General features: G+C 45.2%; 1 protein-coding gene across 5 annotated transcripts in view; it reads right to left on the bottom strand.

Moving 5' to 3' along the window:
* HDLBP (high density lipoprotein binding protein) overlaps nt 1-22,354 on the bottom strand; it is a 55,514-nt gene that overhangs the window by 3,406 nt on the left and 29,754 nt on the right. For all 5 annotated transcript variants that reach the window (XM_035133377.3, XM_035133376.3, XM_035133378.3 and 2 more), the window contains exons 6-26: nt 20,214-20,420; nt 18,450-18,665; nt 17,647-17,853; nt 16,977-17,084; nt 15,453-15,557; nt 14,872-14,950; nt 14,213-14,352; nt 13,856-13,960; nt 11,895-12,008; nt 11,451-11,537; nt 11,179-11,310; nt 7,601-7,819; nt 5,203-5,424; nt 4,857-5,075; nt 3,909-4,047; nt 3,094-3,248; nt 2,564-2,668; nt 2,001-2,135; nt 1,511-1,654; nt 1,107-1,292; nt 183-299 (exon numbers count right to left, since the gene is read on the bottom strand). In XM_035133377.3, coding sequence (XP_034989268.1) covers nt 183-299; nt 1,107-1,292; nt 1,511-1,654; nt 2,001-2,135; nt 2,564-2,668; nt 3,094-3,248; nt 3,909-4,047; nt 4,857-5,075; nt 5,203-5,424; nt 7,601-7,819; nt 11,179-11,310; nt 11,451-11,537; nt 11,895-12,008; nt 13,856-13,960; nt 14,213-14,352; nt 14,872-14,950; nt 15,453-15,557; nt 16,977-17,084; nt 17,647-17,853; nt 18,450-18,665; nt 20,214-20,420 — 3,141 coding nt within the window. The remainder of the gene's footprint in view (nt 1-182; nt 300-1,106; nt 1,293-1,510; nt 1,655-2,000; nt 2,136-2,563; nt 2,669-3,093; nt 3,249-3,908; nt 4,048-4,856; nt 5,076-5,202; nt 5,425-7,600; nt 7,820-11,178; nt 11,311-11,450; nt 11,538-11,894; nt 12,009-13,855; nt 13,961-14,212; nt 14,353-14,871; nt 14,951-15,452; nt 15,558-16,976; nt 17,085-17,646; nt 17,854-18,449; nt 18,666-20,213; nt 20,421-22,354) is intronic.

Raw genomic sequence — 22,354 nt, 5'->3', positions numbered from 1 at the left:
TATTGCAACACAAATTCTTGTGTATTTCCCCCCCACTGCAAAAGGAGCAGTATTTTATTGATATCACCCATATGTGGTATATACATAAGATGCAAGCTGAGAAGTTTGGAAGGTCCGCATACTGCCTTCTCTCGTCTCTTAAGTACTAAAAACTACATGGATTTAAGAATTCTGACACTCACATATTCCTCCTCCAGGTTCAGGATATGATCAATGGCTTCCTCCACATTCTCAGGGAGTCCAGTCACAGTCACACAATTTGGATCAGCAGCTCCACTCTGGGGGAAGCGGATGTCCACCTGGAATAACAAAGATTTCAGATCAGCTAACAAGTTAAAAGAAAATAGGTCTTTGCTTGTCTCGTTACCCTGCATGCCATACACCAAAAGACTAGAGTGTTGATCTACAACTCCCATCACACCCAGCCTGCATGGGACAATCAGGGACGATGGGAGTTATAGGTCATAAAGATGGGCTGTGGGATAAAGTGGCACACAGGCTCCCTATCCCTGGCATATAAATCTAGTTGTAGTCATATTTTCACAGTTGTACAGATTTTGTTTTCTGTGCAGTGACTGAGTTGAAGCCCTGTCTTGTGCAATTCGGTTGAATCATCAACATTTTTTTCTGACATGCTCTGAAAGGTGTTTGAAGACTATCTACAGTCACTCCTAAAAGCAAGGGTGCATGTTTGTGCAGCCAGTAAGTTATTTTCTCACTACAGTCATACATTGGAAGTCGAACGGAATCCGTTCCAGAAGTCCGTTCGACTTCCAAAACGTTCAGAAACCAAAGCACGGTTTCTGATTAGCTGCAGGAAGCTCCTGCAGCCAATCAGAAGCCGCGGAAGCCCCGCCGGATGTTTGGCTTCCAAAAATAGTTCACAAACTGCAACACTCACTTCCGGGTTTGCAGTGTTTGGGAGCCAAAACGTTTGAGTACCAAGGCATTCAACAACCGAGGTATGACTGTACTCATAATCTCACTGCACAACCAACCAAGTGCCAGGGTTCTTGAATGCGTTCATTACACTTGGCAAAAATAAACATCTCTGTTGTCACAGATGACACCATCTGTCTATCAGATACCACGTGTCCTTTACATACCTTGAACTCATCCATGATCTTGCGGATGGCTTTCCCCCGCGCTCCGATAATGCGGGCATGAACACGATGGTCCAGAGTGATGTCCTCAGATACCATCTGCTCCAATTCACCAACAATCTTCATGATGGCATCTCGGGCAGATTCAGTATTCTTCTCATAACCAGTGATGGTGATCTGATCCTGGGACTAAGGCGGAAGTTCGAAGAGTTAGTCCCAGGCCCCCAAAGACAGCAGCACATAGCACAGGCCTCTGTGGCAAGCAATGGCCAATAGCCCAACAAGGCCGTGATGGAAATTGAGCAGACGGTGCTCACTGGAGCTCTGCTCAAAGAAAAGCCCCCTCCATTCTGTGGATGTGGGTAAACAGTCTCCCCCACACCAGCCGCTCTTCTAGAGTTCCTCACCTGGGATTCATCATCCTTATCTGGAAATTGTATAGTAACATCATGCTCTGTGCGGATTTGAGTGATCACAGCCCCTTTCCTGCCAATGATTTTAGGGTGGTATCTGGGCTCCACAGCAACAGTCAGCTTAAAATTTCGCAAAGCCTAGAATGATCAAGAGGGATGTTTTTAATGATCTGCACAGCTGCTGCATCTAATTAGGTCAATTATTTGTATCTAAATTTGGTAAATGTCAGATTTAGTGACCGCATCGCAGGAATACTTACTAACCCAGAACTACAGAGTCACACCCCTCAACCTCCAACATTAGGCATTAAAGCACTTTCTGCATGAACTCATCCTGCGTTAAGGCTGCTGACAAGATCCCAGTCTCTTCCCACAGCACCACTCTTAATTAAAATATATGTTATTCCTGATTTATTTATTTTTTAATAAGGCAAGGCAGCTGGGAGAGACTGACAAATCACAATGGTTCCGGCGCAACACATACCCGATCCTCTTGCTCAGCTTGCAGCTCCTTCACCCTCTCAAGAAGTCTGGCCTTGGCACGGTCCAGGTTAGCAGCAAGCCCACTGATAGAGATGATGTCAGACTGAAGCTCTGGGGCAGGGACTTGGATGTTCACCTACAAGAAAACCCAGGCAGCTATCATTATGTCAGGACTGGGCAGTTGCTGTATAGGAGCATCTTTGCAGCCACCCATAACCTTCACAATCAATATTTCTTCAAAGAACTGGAATTCTCAAGTACTTAAAATTGGAAAAAGACACACCCCAAAACACATCACCCTTAATGTATCATTGCTGGGTTTATATAGGCTACTTTAGTTCTCTGTAGCACAAAAAACACACAACTACAATGAACCAAAGGAAAGATGTTATTGTACATCTCAGGTGCATGTGCAAGCACATGGAAGAAAAATTGTGCTTGACCTCTTCAGTGTTCTTAAGACTGTTTCAACATTAGGATAATCAGTAAGAGTGGTATTTGTATTTTGGCCTATCTGTTCTCCAAAGCCCAAAAACAGAAGGAGTCAACAGGGAGCCTGCTCACCTCAAACTCGTCCATCATTTTCCTGATTCCAACGCCCTTCTGACCAATGATGAAACGATGAAGGTCGAAAGGAACTTCTACTTCAATGGTAACTGGAACCAGCGCCTGAAGAGGAAAGGCTGAAATTACACCAGCTGCAGAATTTATAAGCGAAAGAATCAATTTGCCAACAAGTACTTGTCCAGAACCCACCAAGCAAACTCTCACCCCAGCAACACGTGAAGCTGTCAAACCAAAGCCGTAGAGTAAAATAATATTCAAGATACTGAGTGTGGGTGCTGCATAACATGTGCCACAACTAATCATCTCTAGAGGTCAATTATTTACCTTTTCCACTCAGGCCAACATCCTGCTTCTCCAGTGGAGATTATTTAATACAGTCAATTAAGCGGTCCCTGGAGCCATGTACAATTAAAATACTGTATCCTTATGAGCAAAATATGGCTGGGCCATTTTACAGCACCTAGTAAGCAAAGTTATATTTTTTCAGGGCATAGCAGGCCCCTCAGATAGCCAACAAATAATCTTACCTGCAAGGCTTCTTTTGCTGCCTCACACTTCTCTCGACGGCCAGAGATTATGATAGTGTCACATTTCTTTGGGGAGCCAGGATCTGTTTCTTTGTTCTCCTTCCCTTCTCCACCCTCTTTGCCATTCTCCTGGGCTGGTGACTCTGCAGCGGGAGCTATGATCACAGAGGTGAGAAGAGTGACTACATTTTCAACTGGTTAGCCTGAAGTTGCCGGCTTGTTATCTGCAGGGCACCCAGGCTATGGATTGTTCTCACTGTAAAATTCCTGCCTAGGCAGATCATAGAAAAGCCATGTCTGAAGTGCCACCTATCATTATCCTCTGTTAAAAATGCAAGAGCCAACTTCCACACCAAATGTATTTGGTTTCCCAGTAGTGATATCTGGGCTGGCTGACATCTTGGATGTAGCCTACTGCTCATAAATGAACTACAAAGAATTACCCACCTAAATAGTCAGTTCTCAATGTGTGGTAGGATAGCCTTATTTGGAAAGGGACTGAATCATTAGGAGTTTGCCATGTTTTCCTTTCTACCTAGGTTTTGGTAGACGATTAACAAACTCTGAAAGTGTGCTGACCTTAAGACAAGTCTGTAGTAAATGGAGGCCCTATTTAGCAGACTCCCAAGGCAATACATATGGGTTTAAGGAAATTGTGTTGCTTAAAAAAACAACCTATGAAAAATAGCAATTTATCTTCTTAAGCACACTCTGAAAGCATGTCAGAAGATATGAGGCACTTTTGTGTTGCTCCTTGCCCCCACCCCACCCCCGAGGGTGCCTGCTTTTACTGGCAGGCTTGTAAGATCTCGTACCCACGTTCTCCTCCCGGTCTGGGAATTTGATCTGAACACCATGGTCACGGGTGATCTGCTGGATCCTGGAACCTTTGGGGCCCATAATAGAGCGGTGATACTTCTGAAGAATGGTGCATTCTATTGTCACCTGGGCTTCCTAGGGGGAGGAGAAAAGAATTTATTCATATTTTTATCCCACTTTCCAGATAACGATTGCCTCCCAAAGTAACTCACATCAATTTTAAACTCTACTGGGTGAGATGATCCCTCACTTTCTGTGTGTGCTGTTTTAGGGTATGACCTGACCCCACCAGAGCCAATCTCCGGGGGCGCAGCCCTATGGGCAAAAGGACACCCTTCTGCTGAACTCCTGCGGATGAGGTGAATCCTGCCCAATATTTTCAGATGATACGTGTGGTATACCCATTTTTATTACTATGATTTTTATTATCTTATCACAGTGTCCTTCTGGGGCATGCTTTCCAATACTGCCAAATGTTCGTTTTAGAATTTCTCTGTTTTCCTTGACAATCTCATCTCTGTCCTTAGGACTGCAAAGTTCTATGGGGTTTTTGGTTATGTATTCAATCTGCCAGGATCAGACTGCGTGCTGTACTGCATTTATGAATTGTTTGTTTGTTGACTATAATGCATGCAATAATGGAAGAAAAGTATGGCTGCTAGGAAATACATGCCAGGGTTATATGAAATTAAATCACAAAGAACAGGTTCCTGCACGTCACGGTCAGACTGTTGCAGCAATTAGAAGGCTATAATTAGTCATTAAGAATTCCTACCGAAAGCTTAGAATCTAAAGAGACTTGTTTCTCAGGTGTTATGAGAGTTTATGATACACCCAGTGGTTTTTTTTAAATAAATGCTAGACCAAAACAGAAACAAAAACACCTAGACTAGAAAAAGAAAGCGACCATGGGTGAAAGAAGCTCTTCTCACATGGACACTCACCAAGTCATCAATGATCTCCAAGATGCGCTTCTTTGCCGCTTCCACGCAGTCTTTTGCTCCTTTAAGGGTGACCTTGTCACTCTGTGTCCCAGGGCGTGGAAAGCTGACCATCACACCCCCATACTCCTCTGCGATGGTCCGTAGCACCTGCCCTTTCCGGATGACAAAGTGCCGGTGGTGTTTAGGGTCCACCGTCATGGAATCTTCAATCACATTGTCCTGAAACACACAAGGCATCGTCACTGCCTGAAAGTTCTCCAGGGCAATGATCTCCCTGAAGTCCATATGTTAACATCAAAAGGTTATCCCTTCATATATTGACAAATGAAAAGATCTTTTTCCTCACCAGGTTCTTGATGAGCACTTCCAGCTCCTTCTGGGCCTCTTTGACAGCTTCCTCTGTTCCCATGATAGTAATCAGCTCCTGATCTTTGTCCTCCGAGGTGGGGAAGATAATCCGGGCACCAGTATTATCACGCACCTTGCGAATGTTACCGCCTCCTTTGCCAATCAGAAACTTGTGGTACTCCGGTTTGGCACGCAAGTCCACAGTATAACTCTTTGTTTGCTAAACAGCAGGAATCAATAAAAATAAATGCATCAGGATTTGGGGGTATTTCTTTACATTCTTGTCGCCGTTTTTACTGGAGAAAACTAATATGACAGCCCTACTGAAAAAATATGTGGAGGTTAACAGCTTTGAGATCCAGATGCTCAGAATAAATCAGGTTAAAAGCCCTTTTCAAGGCATGAAAGGTAGAAGTTAAGCAATATTCATTCATTCATAGAAGCAGAACTCTGTTGGCAGGTTTCAGAGTTGCACTATTACAAACGTTCCTTCTGTCACAAGCATATTAGCTTGCACAGATGGTCTCTTTCTGCACTGTTCTGGGGTTTCCCATGACACCCCCAGAGCCAAATTCAGCTTGGGGGGGGGGACATGGGGGGGGGAGCACCATTGCACAGGGTTTCTGCTGACGCGGTTTGTTAAGTGAATTCTGCCCTGTATACTAAAGCAAATAAACACTGCAGTCCAGCAAAAGTCAAATTATCTGTACAAATCATGCTAAATTGAATAAGTCTGCATATAGATACTTCGCTTGTCACAGAAAATATTCCAATGGCTTTATAAGCAATCCCTCTACGCATGTGCAGCGGGTGCTCACGTTAGAGAGGATCACACCCAAAATATATGTACAATGAATACTTTTTCTAAAGTTAGAATGATAAAACATGGGAAGCTGTTTGATGTAGAGCTAGACCATTAGTCTACCTAGCTCCATATCATTTACTGTGACTGGCAGTGGCTCTCCAAGGTTTCAGAAACGAGTCTTTCCTTGCCCTATCTGGAGATGCCAGGAACTGACGCTGGGACCTTCTGCATGCAAAGAAAGTACTCTGCCCCATAGTTTCAGCACTCTTCCACCACGCCCTCAAAGGGTGGTACAGAGGAGAGTAGGCTGGAATTGAACCAGAGAGACATCTGTTCAAATCTCTGCTTAATCCCCGACACTCATTGTGACCTTGGAAAAGACACTTTCTCTCAACTCTTAACCACCCCTTAGAGTTGGTACGAGGGCTACCTTCAACTGCACCAAAGAACGAACTGAGTGAGAGCTGCATATGTAGTAAAAGACAAATGAAATGCTTAGTCTGCTAGAAACCAGGAAAGTATGCCAAAGAAAGTGCTTTGAGATTCTGCACTGGCTCTGAATTTGCCTCTAGTGGAAAGACCAGCCTCAGGGCTGCAGACAAATGGAGCGAGACATTATAGCTAGACAGAGGAGCCCAACAACAGATTGCTGTTAAGTAACCTGACAGGGCCAAACACCCTGCCATTAAATGCAGTGTAGGCAGATTCCACCTGTTCTGCAGATTTAGGACATGCTGTTTTCAAAGCAGCACCTAAGAACTTGCACGTAAAGGGTGTTTATTTAGTTAGTAAACAGAGAGAGTCAGTTCTGAGTAGCTCAGGATGAAGCCTGGGCCTGTAAAGTTCCAGGAAGTTGCTCTGAAGGCTCCAAGAGAAGCCAAAATTCCAGACAAGCTGCATATTCTTCCGTACCCAGCTAAGGCTCCAATAGAAAGAAGGAGCAGCTCAAGTTGCTCCCCTTTTCAAGTATAAATATAGCCAGCTGGAATTATTAAAGCAATGATCCCTGTGTTAGGGGAACACCCCCCCTCCCCTGCTCCAAACACCAGACAAAGGGAGTGAGGGAGAACTTTTCCATAGCACAGTGACGTACAATAAATTTTCAATCACCTTTAACAACCCTGTTGGATTAGCTATTAGCAGGAAGGGAATAAATTTAGGGAGCAGCCATATTTTAGTGGCAGAGTAAATGTATTGCATGTCTGATCTTGGTGTCCATAGTTAAATTGTCTTTAGGTAGCAGGTCCAGGCAAGACCTATGCCTGAGACCCTGGAGCACTAATTCTAGTGATAAGAGACCAGGAGTTCTCAAACTTTCTATCCCCAGGGATCAGCTCTTGAGAGAGCTGAAAATTTCTAAGGCCCATCAGTCACAAAATGACGGTATGGGGCACAGCCAGCCACAGAATGGAAGCAGAATGTGGCATAATAGGCTAGCAACTGCCAACTTTCTTTTTTATTAGCTAATCCCCGCCCCCCCCGGGGAATGTGTAAATTTTTGCCACAGTGATTTCCTTGTGACCACAAATTTGAAGCTTATCCATAGGAACTGTGCTAGCAGCACCTACTTTTCCACATCCATGGTTCCTACCTTCTCTTCTGCCAGTTGTAGGAGCTGTTTCTTGGCCTTTTCGACGTCCTGGGCAGGGCCCCTGATGGTGACTGTATCGCTGCCAGAGCCTTCTGTGGGGAAGTGGATGTGAACCCCACCACACTCCTCCATGATGGAGCGGATGAAACGACCTTTGGCACCAATGAGCGAGTTGTGCAGCTTGGAAGGGATGGAGACCTCCACCTCTGCAATGTTAGCCTGGGGCAGCAGCAAGGGGGTAAGGAGAGGCACAGACAGAAGAGAAGAGGTATTTAGGCCTTTCACCCCCTCTTCCTTCATGCAGAGAAATTGTAGAACCCCGTCTCCCCCACTATGTGCTCAGTAAGTTCCCCCACCCCCATTATTTCTTATTAAAAACTAAGACTGACAGCGGGAATCTGGGACTCGTGCCAGGAACCAGCTGGATGTGTCAGCAAACGACAGTCACTGACTGCATCAGGCAGCACTACCCCACAGAAGCAAGCACGCCTATGTGCTTCAACACAGAGTTCTAGGGGAGTGTCCTCCTCACAGTAAAAGGAATAGCTGTTATTCAGAGATACCTTCATATTAAACCTCAGATCAGATGGATGTAAGTTGAAAAATCCTGCCCTTTCTTCTCTTTTTTTTACAGAGGCCCCCAATTCACTGCATATTAAATGCACACAGAACAACCTGTCTTGGTTTCTCTTTTCTCAGCTGCCGGTGAAAGCGGCGGAAGGGAGGTGGAGAGAATAACTGAAGCGCCAATAGCACGTCGCTTAACACGTACCTCTGCTGCTTTCAAACAAATGCCTAAAGAGCTAGCTACAAAATCTGGCTGGCTGCTCTATTTCTGCATGCCAGCGATGAGAGGGCAGATAGGATGTGGCAATTCTTTTCGCCTCAGAGGTTTCTATTTAAAGTTAAAGGATTTCTGATCCAGTAGCGGCCGGGGGGGGGGGGGGGGGGAGAGCAGACAAGAGGACATCCTTAAAATGTAGGAATGTGAAAGCTACAGTCCTCCAAATGTCATTGGACTACAACTTTAATCACCCCTCATCACCTCTGGTTATGCTGGTTGAGACCAATAGGACTTGTAGTCAAACAGCAGCATCAGAGGGCTATACGTCCCCCATCCTTGTGCCAAAGCAATGTGTTTCAGATATACTTTGAGATCTTCAGCATGGAGGAGTTTCTGGCTCTATGTTCATTCTACAGTGGTACCTCGGTTTACGAACACCTCGGGTTACGAACTTTCGGTTTACGAACCATTGAAACCCGGAAGTAAGTAACCCGAGGTTTCCGAGGCCCATGAAGGCCTCCATGGAGGCATCGGAGCGTCCGCGACTGGGACGCAGCCACGGAAGTGCTCCGATGCCTTCACGGAGGCAAACTGCACAGAAAGGAGCCTTTCCCCGATGCGAGTGCCCTGCGCTGCGGCCGCCTCTCAGTCAAGGCGGCTGAGTAAAGCGCGGGAACCCCGGGGGGGGGGGTTCTCTTTGGAAGCTCTTACCTCGCGCTTAGAAAAGGGCTTCCAGCAGCAGTAGCAGCAACAGCAGTGAGAGGTTTTGCGAGTCGTTTCGCTGCACGGCGGTGGCAGCGCTCGCAGCTCTCCTTCCCCCTCTCTCTGCGGTGCCGGCCGGGCGACCTTCCTCCTCCTCAGAGCAGACGCCACCACCAGACGCCAGGACTGGCCGGGGTGGCTCGCGGTGCGCCTGGCTCTGGTTGGAGCGGCGGCGGCAATGGCGGCTCTCTCAACCCCGAGCCTCTCCACTCCGCAGGGGCGCAATGGTGAGGGCCCGGCCTCGCTTCTCTTGACCCCTCCGCGAGGCCGGGCCTTCACCGTCGTGCTCCTGCGACGTCTCTCCACCTTCGGCGTCGCGCTCCTGTGGAGAGGCATCGCAGGAGCGCGAAGGTCCGCTTCTTTTGAGCCCTCCGCGAGGCCGGCTCAAGAGAAGCGGGCCTTCGCTGTCACGTTCCTGCGATGCCTCTCCACAGGAGCGCTACGGCGAAGGTGGAGAGACGTCGCAGGAGCGCGACGCGAAAGCCCGCTTCTCTTGAGCCAGCCTCGCGGACGGCTCAAGAGAAGCAGACCTTCGTGCTCCTGCGACGCCTCTCCACAGGAGCGCTACGGCGAAGGTGGAGAGACGTCGCAGGAGCGCGACGCGAAAGCCCGCTTCTCTTGAGCCGGCCTCGCGGAGGGCTCAAGAGAAGCGGACCTTCGCGCTCCTGTGACGCCTCTCCACAGGAGCGCGACGCCGAAGGTGGAGAGACGTCGCAGGAGCACGACGGCGAAGGCCCGGCCTCGCGGAGGGGTCAAGAGAAGCGAGGCCGGGCCCTCACCATTGCGCCCCTGCGGAGTGGAGAGGCTCGGGGTTGAGAGAGCCGCCATTGCCGCCGCCGCTCCAACCAGAGCCAGGCGCACCGCGAGCCACCCCGGCCAGTCCTGGCGTCTGGTGGTGGCGGCGGCTGCTCTGAGGAGGAGGAAGGTCGCCCGGCCGGCACCGCAGAGAGAGGGGGAAGGAGAGCTGCGAGCGCTGCCACCACTGTGCAGCGAAACGACTCGCAAAGCCTCTCACTGCTGTTGCTGCTACTGCTGCTGGAAGCCCTTTTCTAAGCTCAAGGTAAGAGCTTCCGAAGAGAAACCCCCCCCCCGGTTTCCCGCGCTTTACTCAGCCGCCTTGACTGAGAGGCGGCCGCAGCGCAGGGCACTCGCGTCGGGGAAAGGCTCCTTTCTGTGCAGTTTGCCTCTGTGAAGGCATCGGAGTGCTTCCGTGGCTGCGTCCCAGTCACGGACCCTCCGATGCCTCCGTGGAGGCCTCCATAGGCCTCGGAAAGCTCTTGGTAGAAAGTAAAATTATTGTTAAATTGCTGCTTTAGGGGGTGTTTTTTATCGCCTGGAACGGATTAATCCACTTTCCATTATTTTCAATGGGAAAGTTTGCTTCGGTTTATGAACGCTTCGGTTTATGAACAGACTTCCGGAACCAATTGTGTTCATAAACCGAGGTACCACTGTACATGTTTACTGTAGAATATGTACTATATAAACATATTTATTTTATGGTCAGTCAACAAGGGTTTCCATAGTATATAGTGTTCAGTGGGTTGTTGTTTTTTAATTGTAGCACACACTGTACTAAATGGGGAAGGGAATCCCTTCAGAAAAAGCTTCCACAGAATCTAAATGGTTCAAGGACCAAACAAACAGTGTGATTATTTCTCAGAACTGCTACCTCTTCAAACTTGACGTCTGGAGCTTACTCCAGAATCCCTTTCCACTTGCGGGTTATTGTAGTACAAGCCCAAACATCTTCCCAGCATTGTGACCTTTTGATTATGTGGCTTTTATCAAGAACAGTTGAGGGGCAACAAAGATCTTTTGATTTCTGGGTGGCAGTTCACCTGGAATATTTGGTGAGTGATGTCCGATAAAGCCAAAAGGAAAACTAACACACATGCCCCCCCAGAAAACCAAGACATTGCCCAAGAAAGTTGTGGTTTCTCTCTAAGGAAACTGAATCAATCTGCATGCAACTTTTTTTTTTTACTGACATTGGTAATAGCTGTTATGCTGAAAGGGCTGTTCGTCTTACCAACTCTTTTTGGATGGAGAGAATCCGATTGCGAGCAGCTTCACAGTTGGCTCTTTTCCCTGTAATGATAATTGTCTCCGAATTGCTATTCTCTGCTGGGAGATCAATCTTGGTGCTGCATTCTTCACGGATCTAAAGCAAAGACACACACACACAAAAAAAAACACGTTAAAGGAACAGACATGGCTGCCTCCTGGGCCAAAGAGGTGTCAGAAATACACTGAGAAGTAATAAACTACAAGGATAACAAGGAAGAATCAAGGAAGTCTCACCTTTTTGATATTTGCACCTCCTTTCCCAATGATGTTCTTGTGGAATTGTTTGAAGATGGGAACTGAAATGGAGTAGCTGTTTTCAACCTTACAAGAAAGGAAGCATGGATGAGTGGAATAAAGAATAGACACAAAGTTGTATGAGCAAATGTGACTTTACCTATGTTTTACTCATTTTCTCACAGTGCCAGCAAACCCCACTTTTGGCAGGGAGCTGTGTCTTTTCCTGACTCACACTCAATGTCCTAAATTACACCAGCTGAAGCACAGGTAAGTGTGTCTTGCAGGAAATGGCCTCATGGGCCAAATTAATAATCCTGCTGGATCTCATTGAGGCTTATAGACCGCGGGTTCCCCATGCCTGATTTAGTAGAATGCTTAGCACTGACAAAGCCCCTGTATTTGCAAACCAAAGTGAAAGCAGAGGCAGAGAAGGTCACCTACCAGATCCGCCACCAACTTCTGCATGTACTTTGTGCATTTTTCCACCTCATTCTTGGGTCCTCTAAGTTGGACAATGTCACTCTTGTGTGAAGGATCTGGGAAGTTGATAATAACCTGCAAGAAATAGTTAATCCAAGATAATGTTAAACAGGTTGCTGAGTCCCAGGAGGTTATTTCCATACTGTGGAATTCAAGGCTCACAGAGTTTTCCTCTGTGCTCCAAGACACAGCCCTATACTAGTTATTGCTATATGACATCACCTTGCTATAGGTGAATTAGCACAATGTAATATGAGTGAGAAGTAGATAAAAAAAGGAACAGTAAAACAAAAACACACTCTGCTGCAATAGTTAGCTAACACCCACAGCCACCCATTTTTGTATGTGTCTAAAACAGCACCTCCAAACATTATTTCTTAAGGGGCACACAGAGAAAGAAAGAAAGAAAGAAAGAAAGAAAGAAAGAAAGAAAGAAAGAAAGAAAGAAAGAAAGAAAGAACCTGTCTGTTTCAGAATCTGCTTTGGAGAGGAGGCTGCTTTACTTTGGACCACTTCAGGCAAGACCTAGTATGCTTTGAACCAAAGACAGAGCCTCACTTTGGTTTTCTAAATTATATTATTAATTTCATTTCTATACCACTTTATATTTTTAAGAAAAAATCTCAAAGCGGTTCACACCACATTAAAACATCACTTAAAGCAATCCGGAATAAAACATTACTGAAGAAGGTCAAATGTAAAGTTTTTGATATCTCCTTCCTGCTATGCAATTCAAAAGAGACAGTGTTGTCTTGATTTCAATGAAAGCCTGTTTTACATTTATGAGGCGAGGGATGTGTCGGAAAAGCATGAAAGAGGGAGCCTCCTATGAACAGCTGAAACTATTTTGAGGGGGGGGGGAAAGCCCAGAGGGAAACTCCAAAGACAATTTAAAAGGTAGAACAGAAAGGGCTTAATAGAGGCAGTTGATACCAAATAGGACAAAGAGGGAATACGAGAATACGGAAATGCAATGGGAGAACAGAGGGCTGTGGGAGATGGGGGACATGAGTGATAGGAGAAGAGCTTAAAGTTGCCCCCATGAAGGGGTGAAAAAAGGTAAGCAACTCTCCATCAATCCCCAAAATGGGACCTCCTGGCATCTGACAAGGGTTAGTTGAAAAATTATCTAGCATCAGTAAACATGACTTGGAGAATTTGCTTTCTCTATTTGCCTAACACTTTTGTGGTAGCCTTACACAATACATTGCAACGTTCTAAACTATTGTTTTATCTTTGTAACCAAATGCAAGTGGACAGCAAACAGATCGGGTAGTATTTAAGGTTAAGATATAATGAAGTTTTACTCAGAGTAGATCCATTGAAATTATTGGAAATTAATGTTCATTAATTTCAATGAGTCTATTCCAAGTAAAACTTAGATGAATACCACCCCTTATTTATTTACAAGGCAGCAGTAGCAACAACAACAGAGGGATTGCCTTGGATTCTAAACATCAGCTGTGGCTGATTAGCTGCAAGTAAAAAAGAATGCTCCAACCCCAATAATATTTTTTTAGGCTGCACGCACAGGACATACCAAATAGGCAATGATTCTGCCAACCTGATGCCTTTTAAAATTTTAAATAAAGAAATATTGGGGCCAGATTAATGGTCTAGGACCTTGGCAGACACTAGAGTTGCTGCAGAGTGTGAATAGGAAGCCACCAGGGGCGCCATTTAAGAGCACTATGAGACCCCCAATTGCATGGGGGTTCCATTCCTGGTCACCGCATGCATCAGCAGGACGTGCACAAGACTGCCTTGCCCCACACCCTTTGGGCACTGAAAATGGTGTGAGTGTCAGCGGCCATATGCATGCTGATCACGTGCAAGTGGGGAGATGCCTGTAATCAAGTCAATATAAAGATACATTTTAATCTGTCTATCTGTCGTGTGTGTGTTTCAAAGACTTCTGTTACCTCTGGAAATTTATCCCGGGTATCCCGAATCCGTTCACCCTTCTGCCCAATGATAGTTCTATGGAATTTCTGGTCAATGATCAGGTCCTTTGTGCGTTCATTTTCCTGGGGAGGAAAAATGGGGCGGGAGTCTCCATGATTAAAAGTCTCCATGCTTGAAACACATGTTGTCTTTCATTCACACTTGCACAACAGGCAGATGTACCAACCAGTCAAGCTGCAAAGTTTGACAACCCACAAACGTCACCACAATGATGCACCACCCAGGTAGAGAGATAAAACAGAATTGCTTCCCTGGTGTGTGGGAAAGTTTGGCAGGAAGCCTCGCTAGTAGTTAACACTTCTCTCCTGGCTCACCATACGTGATGCAAGTTCCAGCAGCTCTCTCTTGGCCTCTTGAACTCCCTGAGGGTCTCCTTCAATTCTGATGAGGTTGCTCTTCTCATTGTCTGGAGGGATTCGCACAGACACTTTGTACTGGTCCTTAATCCTGTTGACTGCGAATCAAAAAGATTCTGCTAAGAACACTCGTCCTCTGCAATCAAGGCTTCAGAGTTTCAGAACAAGAGGCTTTCTCCTTTAAGGATTACTTGCGCTGTAGGAGACACTGACCTATTCACAGAGGACAAACTAGTAGAGGGGGAAGCGGGATTTCAATGCTTAGTCAACATGATGTTTTAAGAAAGAGATGCATATCTTCCCATTGGAAACTGTGTTCAATAGAATAATTAGGAATTGAGTGGGATGGTGCATACAGAGGTTATTTTCCCAAGATTTCCCCCCCATTCCACATTTTCAGTTACCGGTATCTATTCTAGAAACAAATTAAGAAAGTTTCTCAAGGACCTCCCATTTTTGCAGAGAGCACATTATTAGTTCTCCAGAACACCTCAGTCTTAGAGACCCGGAAGTACAGCCAGAGACCCACAGAGATGAGATTGTAGGCTATCTCTAACAGGGACAGCAGCAATGCATATTACACACACAGGGAGACACTGAACAAGCATTTAACTCACTGTTGGCTCCACTCTTTCCAATGAGATGTCTGTGGAATTTATGGTCAATATTGATTTCAGTATAATCCATCCGGTTATTCTGCAAAGAGCACGCCATAGTTAGCCAGAATCAGGAGCAAACACATACTCCTCTAGACGAGGAACAAAGAACAGAAACAGGACAGCAACATCAGCCATGACACAATAGATAACTAGCCACTATTCGATCCAGATGTTCAGTTGAGGAAAGTAGCTCAAGCCCGAGCAAAAAACACACAGCTTGGGGACACTCAGCAGTTTCACCATCACTTGACACAGATTATGTTTCTAACACAGCTCTTTGTTCCCTTTATGGCCATTCCATTGAAAAAAAATCAACAGCCTCCTTTTGTCTCCAGAATTGCAGTCCTAAGCACACATACCAGATGTCAACTCCACTGAACTCGGCGCACTTGCTTTGCTATGGAATGTAAGTTGTGTATTTAATCTAAGTAGGAGGACATAATATGAGGCTTGAAAGTTTTGAGTGATGGCTTGCATCTGCACCTTTCATTTTGATAAGATGGCCACACAATATCAGAAACAGTGGCTTCTTAACTCACCAGATCCTTGACCATGTTCTCGATTTGTTCTTGAGCCATATTGACATCTTCAGTGGGTCCCTCCAGAGTGATTTTATCTTCTCCTTCAGTGAATTCTATGTGAACCTTCCAGTAAGGGAGAAAATTCAGCATCAGCATGAAACTACTGAAGAGGGATCCATGTAATGGCAGGGGAATGAATGTGGCAATGTGGCTTTTGCTTGCAAGAAACCCCTTGAACTTGTGTTTTCTAAAGATGGGAAGGACGGGTAAGATCTAGGGAACTACTTCATGGTTAAAAACATGTGCTGAAGCCTTGTTCTAGCCAACTGAAGTATTGGGTGAGAGACAGTTGCCTAGTAGAACAAAGCTTTCTTTGAGGTGGCACTCCATTGGTGGAATTCCCTCCCCAGCCTCATTCAACAAGCATCTACTTGACTAAACCTTAGGCATGAGCTACCCTCTTTTTGCAGATAGCACCGCACATTAATAGCTGGTCAGAGCCATTATAGCCAGACATTGGAAAGACCTAGTAGGTGCCAATCTTTTATTGTGGTATAAAGAAGTGTGGGATATAGCCTTTTTTTAAGAAAAGCTTACATACAAATTAAGAGTTGGAAGAGGACAAAGCAAAACATTTTTTGTGATATGGGATGTATGGCTTTATTTCATATGTCAATGATGATTCAAGCAGCTTAAATCTGCAGATATTAAAATAATATGGTTGATTCAGTAAAATATACTTGACTAAACTGTGCTCCACTTTTTCAACTATGTACAGTATATCAATATTTAATTTCAATGTATCTTGCTCTACTCATCGTTTTAGAAACTGTATGGAATGGCCCTCATCAGTACACTTCAGTTTCTCTGTATTTTATAACTTTTGGGGTTTTTTATATTCTTATTCTGTATAATTTTCAAAGATGCTCTTTAGTGAATGTTCAGAATGTTCAGAACACTGTATTTTCCCATCAAATATTAAATTAATAGGTTATTTACAGAAAACAACTTAGGCATTAGTTGAAAATTATATGCAAACTTTGGGCAGCACTAATTTTTTTCACCAACTGTGTTTAGCTGCTGTTTGGCCCTATTTGTGGTGAAATTGGTTTCTTTTTTACTGTTAAGATAAAATAAACACAAAAACACAACCACCACAAATTCAAGTGTCTTTGAAAAGCTAATCCTATCTAAAATGGGAGATGGTGACAAGTGGAATCTGCTTTCTCATTTTCTGTCTTGCTGCCAACCTAATTTCGCCCGATTTCACAATAGTAGAAGTTACTTGGAATCTCTGGCCTCATGTTTCAGAACTCCCCAGAAGTGTGGTAAAAAGCCACAAGGGCTTTCAAGGTTTCAATTTCTCTATTCCTTTTAGGGGGATGAAGATGAGACTCTTTGTAGACTTTGTCCCTCAGACTACAAGTCTGCCTCACAGCTATGAGATATATGTGCATGTACACCTTTTGAGACATTGCACTCATTGCAATTCCTCAATTCCAACGGCAATTATGCGAGAATTCACTTTTGAGGTGCTCATACCTTTGGCATTTGCTGGGTGATTTTGGCCAGGTTTTGCCCTTTCTTGCCAATGATGAAACGGTGAAGCCAAGAGGGGGCAGAGACAGAGGAGACTGTGAAACTGTTGGCCTAAAAAAGGACAGTGTTGTTATGAATAAATTTAAAATTCAATTAGCAATATGCATTAACTCAAACCACTCAGAAGCTGTATCACTCTAGTTCGCATCGCAATCCAGTATCCTTAGCTGGACGATCTTGTCAGGTACCAGACAAGAAGTTGCAGCGTTCAGCAAAAAACAACAGCTTAATAATATTAATGTATTATAACAGCTATCTATTAGCATTTTTATGCAGCATTTGTGAAAGTTTATGATCACATAACGATTGCCCAAGGCCCGACCTTGGCCCTCACCCGAATGCCATAAGGCCCACACTGCGCCTGAATTCAAAGCCTGCCCACCCCTGCACTCCCCAGCAAATTAACCCGAGGAATAGGAGCTTTCCTCAGTTGTTCCCAGCACTAAATAACTGCCCTCCCATTTCATGCAGCAAAAAATGTTGTCCCCATTATTGATAGTAACTGAACACACTATATGCATGCATTCTGAGCCATGCTGCATTCCAGCAATTTAGCAATCCTAACGAACGTACTGACTGCCAGAAAGGCCTAGCTGTGTGGCAACCTGGTTACCTTGGCATAGACTTCAGTCAGTGCCTGCCCAAGCTTTTCAGGTTCACCACGCAGTATCACAGTCTCTGAGCTGCTGTCTGTGGGTGGTATCTCGACCGAGACTCCAGTTTTCTCCAAGATCTCCTGCAGGGAGTTCCCTTTGGGACCGATGACGTACTTATGCTGGGACTTCTTCACCTCCACAGCAATGGTGGTAGTCTTCTTCTTCTGTAGGGAGAAAGGAACTAGGGCATCAGTAATAAGGGCTAGGGAAAAAGAAAGGGGGTGCATTGGGGAAGTCACCAGGAAATCTCTAGGATTAGAAATGGGGCAGAAACTTGTCTGTGTGTACTCTAAAAAGAAGGGCTGGATTTACCAACCAATCAACCAACCAACCAACCATGAAATATGCTAAGACCACAACCCATCTTCTCTCTCTTTTTACATAGGGAAGACACAGGCAGAAAGACCACATCTGTTCAGTCCGCCATAAAGCCTTCCTGTGGTTTTGGTTCAGCTATGACTTTAGATACAAGTACATAATCTTGATTAGCTAATCAAGCCATCAGTGGATCTGTGTTTGTGCATAAGTTCCAATGAGCAAGTCTCATGATTCTGTAGGTAGTGTGCTCTCCTGGCGAGCACCTGTCGCAAGCTGCAAAGATGCTGGGAGAATGAGAACACTATACGTCTGTCCCAATTCACATTTGTGGAGGTGAAGGGAAAACTAGACAGGAAAGAGCACCCCACAAATCAGAGGGGGAAAACAGCTCAGGGCTGGTCTGTGCAATGTGGCACTGCTCAGAGACCATGAAGTATCTTACCTTCTCCTCGTAGATCTTTTTAACCAAAGCAACTGCTTGGGCCAGCTGCTCCTTTTCTCCAATGAAGACTATCTCCGTTCTGTTGACACTGGGAGGTGGGATGTTTATGCGTGTCCCTGTCTCCTGCATGATCTCACCGACCAGCTTGTTGAAAGGGCCAGCAATGAAAGGATGATATACCTTCTCCACCTCAAACCTTTCAACTGCACGCTTATCCTGGGAAATAAAGCAATATGTGCATGTTCTATTTTTTTTCCTACACAGCAAAGCCTAATATTGCAAGTGTTCCAAGCAGATGTTACCAAAGTATGTCAAGCCTACAGAAATTTCACTGAAATTCCTATACTCCTTAGTGTGAAGCTCTTGAGACTGTTGTTCACATGCCTCCCGCTTTTCCTGAAACATTCCTCCCTTCCCCAAAAGTGGTACCTTGGATAACCTGACTGGGCTGCAGACATGTGGCTTGTTAAAAACAGAGCCTGGATCAACAAGGTTATTAGAAGTGCTGTGGAGTGTGGAGTAAAGGAAGGACACTGAAGGCAGAGGGAATTCAAAACAAGAGTTCAGAAGAACAAAAAAAAGAGTGGGGTGGGGGAAGACTATTATATGATACAGTTCACCGAGATTGCTGCACCAGTGTTTATTCTTAACAGTCCACATAATCCCCAAATATATGGGGAATGGAATAAGGGACTTGGTTCGGTTTCGGACAGTCTGTGGACAGCACTGCATATGCAGTGGTTGAAAGTGCAGGTGCAAGGCATCTGGAAAGGCAACTGAAATAAGAAAAACCTAGGAGGTAAAGGATGATCTCCCTATTCCAGAGAACCCAACTCAAGAGTAACCTGTTTCCCAGAAACCCTCCAATCGTCTAACCAGCCTCATGCCTTAGGGCCACTCTACATATTGATGACTGTTGTGGGAAACATGGGTGTGTTATATGTGCGTTTCCTGGAGTTGTCATCAAAAGGTGGTGCCACCTAGAGTTTAACCCACAACTATTTGGACGCAAGTCACTTCTCAGCATGATTGGACCTGCACATTCTATATACATGGCAGGTAGTAGAGAACAGTATATGCAGACTTGGGCTGCAACCTCAATCCCATCCGCCCTTAAGGCTTTGGGGAGCCACCATTGCACCTGTTGCCTGGCTGCTCACTCTAGCCATGGGGTTGGAGGCAAGATGCTCAGGCAGTCTTGCTCAGGTCTCACAGCTGATCTGGCCTACCATCAGTGCTTGTATGCCCCTTCGCAGATAGCATCCCCATCAGTTGAAAGCCTCAGAACTAGGTCCTCCAAGGGCAGGGAGGGTGTGGGACTGAGCCACATAAGGATCCCTGTTTGGTCTCACAGGCATCACCAGACAGCATCTGCCCCAATCCAGACCTGATCACTGTGCTGGTGAAAAAGGCATTTGGATTGCTCTGCCCAATCCTACATAGCTTCGTACACAAAACATATTGGTGCTTCTGCTTACCCAGAAGTCCAAATGATGTTAATGGAGCTTATTTTTTTAGATGTGCATGTTTAGGGCCATAGATTTTAACTGCCTGGAAGAGCAGAACAGCAGTACCTGTAATGTCTTGTTTGCTCAATATAGTTGCTTATAAAACTACCCAATTTGGGAGGTGCTGTTCTTGGTTATTGTAAATGCTCTGCTGCAGAGGCCAAGACTAAGTCAGCTTGTCTTAACTACTCTCCTCAGAAAACGCATAACGACAGCAATGTTTCTCAGAAGCAGTAACGGTGGAAATGCTGCTTACCTGCTCAGCAGAGATCAGCAGGATCTCATGCCGTGCCTTCTCAATCCCTTCCTTGGTGCCGGTGATCTTGATCTGGTTGCTGGGGTCATCCGGGCGGGGGATCTGGATCTTAGTGGCAGTTTTGAGCTCAAGGTCCTGCAACTTCTCTCCATTTTTGCCAATGACAAAGCGATGATGCTCCTTGGGAATGGGCACCGTTGCTGAAGCCTACAACAGACATCAAGATGCGGGATGAAGCTGCAGGCCAGTTCCATGACACGGATGTGTCTCTATCACCTTAAGGCGGGGATGAGAGAACCTGTAGCCCTCAGCCTAATTTCATGCAGAAGTGAGGGGAGAGGAGGAGAAGGAAGTTGAAATGGATGGTGCAATGGGAGGAGGAGGAATAAACCCTCGGCAACTGATCAATAGAGGCTTCTGACAAGAGCTATCTACTTCTCTCCTGGCAAACTGCTGTATGAGGGAGTGTGTCTGCCCACCACTAGCACCCGACAACTTATCCCCAAGAGAAAATGGCTGTGTACACACACACACACACACACACACACACACACACACACACTTCTCTATTCCAGCCCTAAAGGTTGGGTTGACCAATCCAACAGAGCTGTGTTTTGCCCTGAATGCCATAGTGGAGGACAGAATTTCAGCAGTGCAATTTCTCCCACCGTATGCAGGAGGAGGTGGCGGTGGTGGGGGACTGTGCATGTCCAAGTTCACCACTGTATACAACTATCAGAGATAGGAGGAATTATCCAGCAGAATCAAGTAATAAAGAGATTTGCATGAACTGTACTACTTGAGGTTTCAGGTAGAAAAGCTTTCTCTGTCTACTGGCATCAGGCAGGCACGTTTGCTGAGCTCTTTTCAGTGCCTGCTTAAATCATTTTTTGTTTAGCCAAGCCTATCCAGACACATGTTGAAAAATTATAATCTTTTACTTATTAATTATTGATCATTCAAATATTTCTGGTAAACCACTTAAGAGGTACAGTATCTACATTTGTTTTTTTAAATATATATGTTGGACTGCTTCCCCAAATTAAGAAAAATAAAAGTCCCTGCCAAGTTCTCCCAGGCACACATTCTGTCCACTCAGCTTTATTAAGACTCAACCTAGCCTTCTCCCTCCCTAACATAGCATTTCATTCAGTAAAGTTATGTGGGTAGGCGAGTGACGGTGGAAGGAAGCATTCAGCCATGCAAACTCCCATCTTCATTTAAATTTCTCAGTCTTCATTGGAACAAAAGACTCCCAGCTGCAGTGTGAATTGGAAACACTTCAGAACTAGCTCAACCACTCAGACTAGCCTGATTGTATGATCTCTAATGTTATAACTCAAATTAAGCATAATTATGTTGAGCATACACCCCTCAAGCTATTTTCTATGTCCTTTCTGAACCTACCGTATTAAATTTTAGATAGAACGGGATATTAATATTTCCCTTGGTGGAGGGCATAATGCCCAAGTAAGAGTTTTCCATTGCCAGATGGGTTTATGGGATAAATCAGGATGCTCTAAAGCCCTGACCAAGTCCCACTTGAAAACTTAGTCATGCTGTCACAAATACAGAGAGTTAGTTCAAGGTTCTCATTTATCCAAACACAGAAGTTCTCAACTGCAAGCTAAATTCTGGTGGTTGGCAAACAGGCTACAGAAGAGTTGAGAATATATGTACTTGCCCATGCAGCCACTTTATCTTTCCTGGCAATGGAGACAGAGGCCCATTATTTTCATAGCAGGATTTCAGACCAGGCAAACAAAAAATGGGTCACTTAATGTGGCCATGCCAACCTGTCAAAACTTGGCCCACAGTGTGTATGGAGATAAGGCTCTGGGCCCAGCCACCCAGTTCTAGCTCCCTACCCATTTTAGCCAGCTACCAATTCACAAGACAATCCATCGTCTTATCCTATAACTGCTATGTTTACTCAGCTACCTTTGAAGAGGGACTTCCACACACCTACCAAAACCTTTTGACAGGTGTCTTCATGATCACCCCATCTACATATTTACCGACATCCCACTTTTTTCTAAACACAATCCATTCTAAACTGCCTCACAGAATTCTTTGAGCCATCTAGTCCAAACCTCTTCCTTAGTATTTAATTAGCCAACAGCTTAGGGTCAATGGGCATT

This window comes from Zootoca vivipara, chromosome 5, assembly GCF_965207765.1.
Source record: "Zootoca vivipara chromosome 5, rZooViv2.hap1.1, whole genome shotgun sequence".
NCBI classification, from domain to species: domain Eukaryota; kingdom Metazoa; phylum Chordata; class Lepidosauria; order Squamata; family Lacertidae; genus Zootoca; species Zootoca vivipara.
Note: the sequence above shows the minus strand (reverse complement) of the source record. Positions and strands in the feature narration are given on the sequence as shown.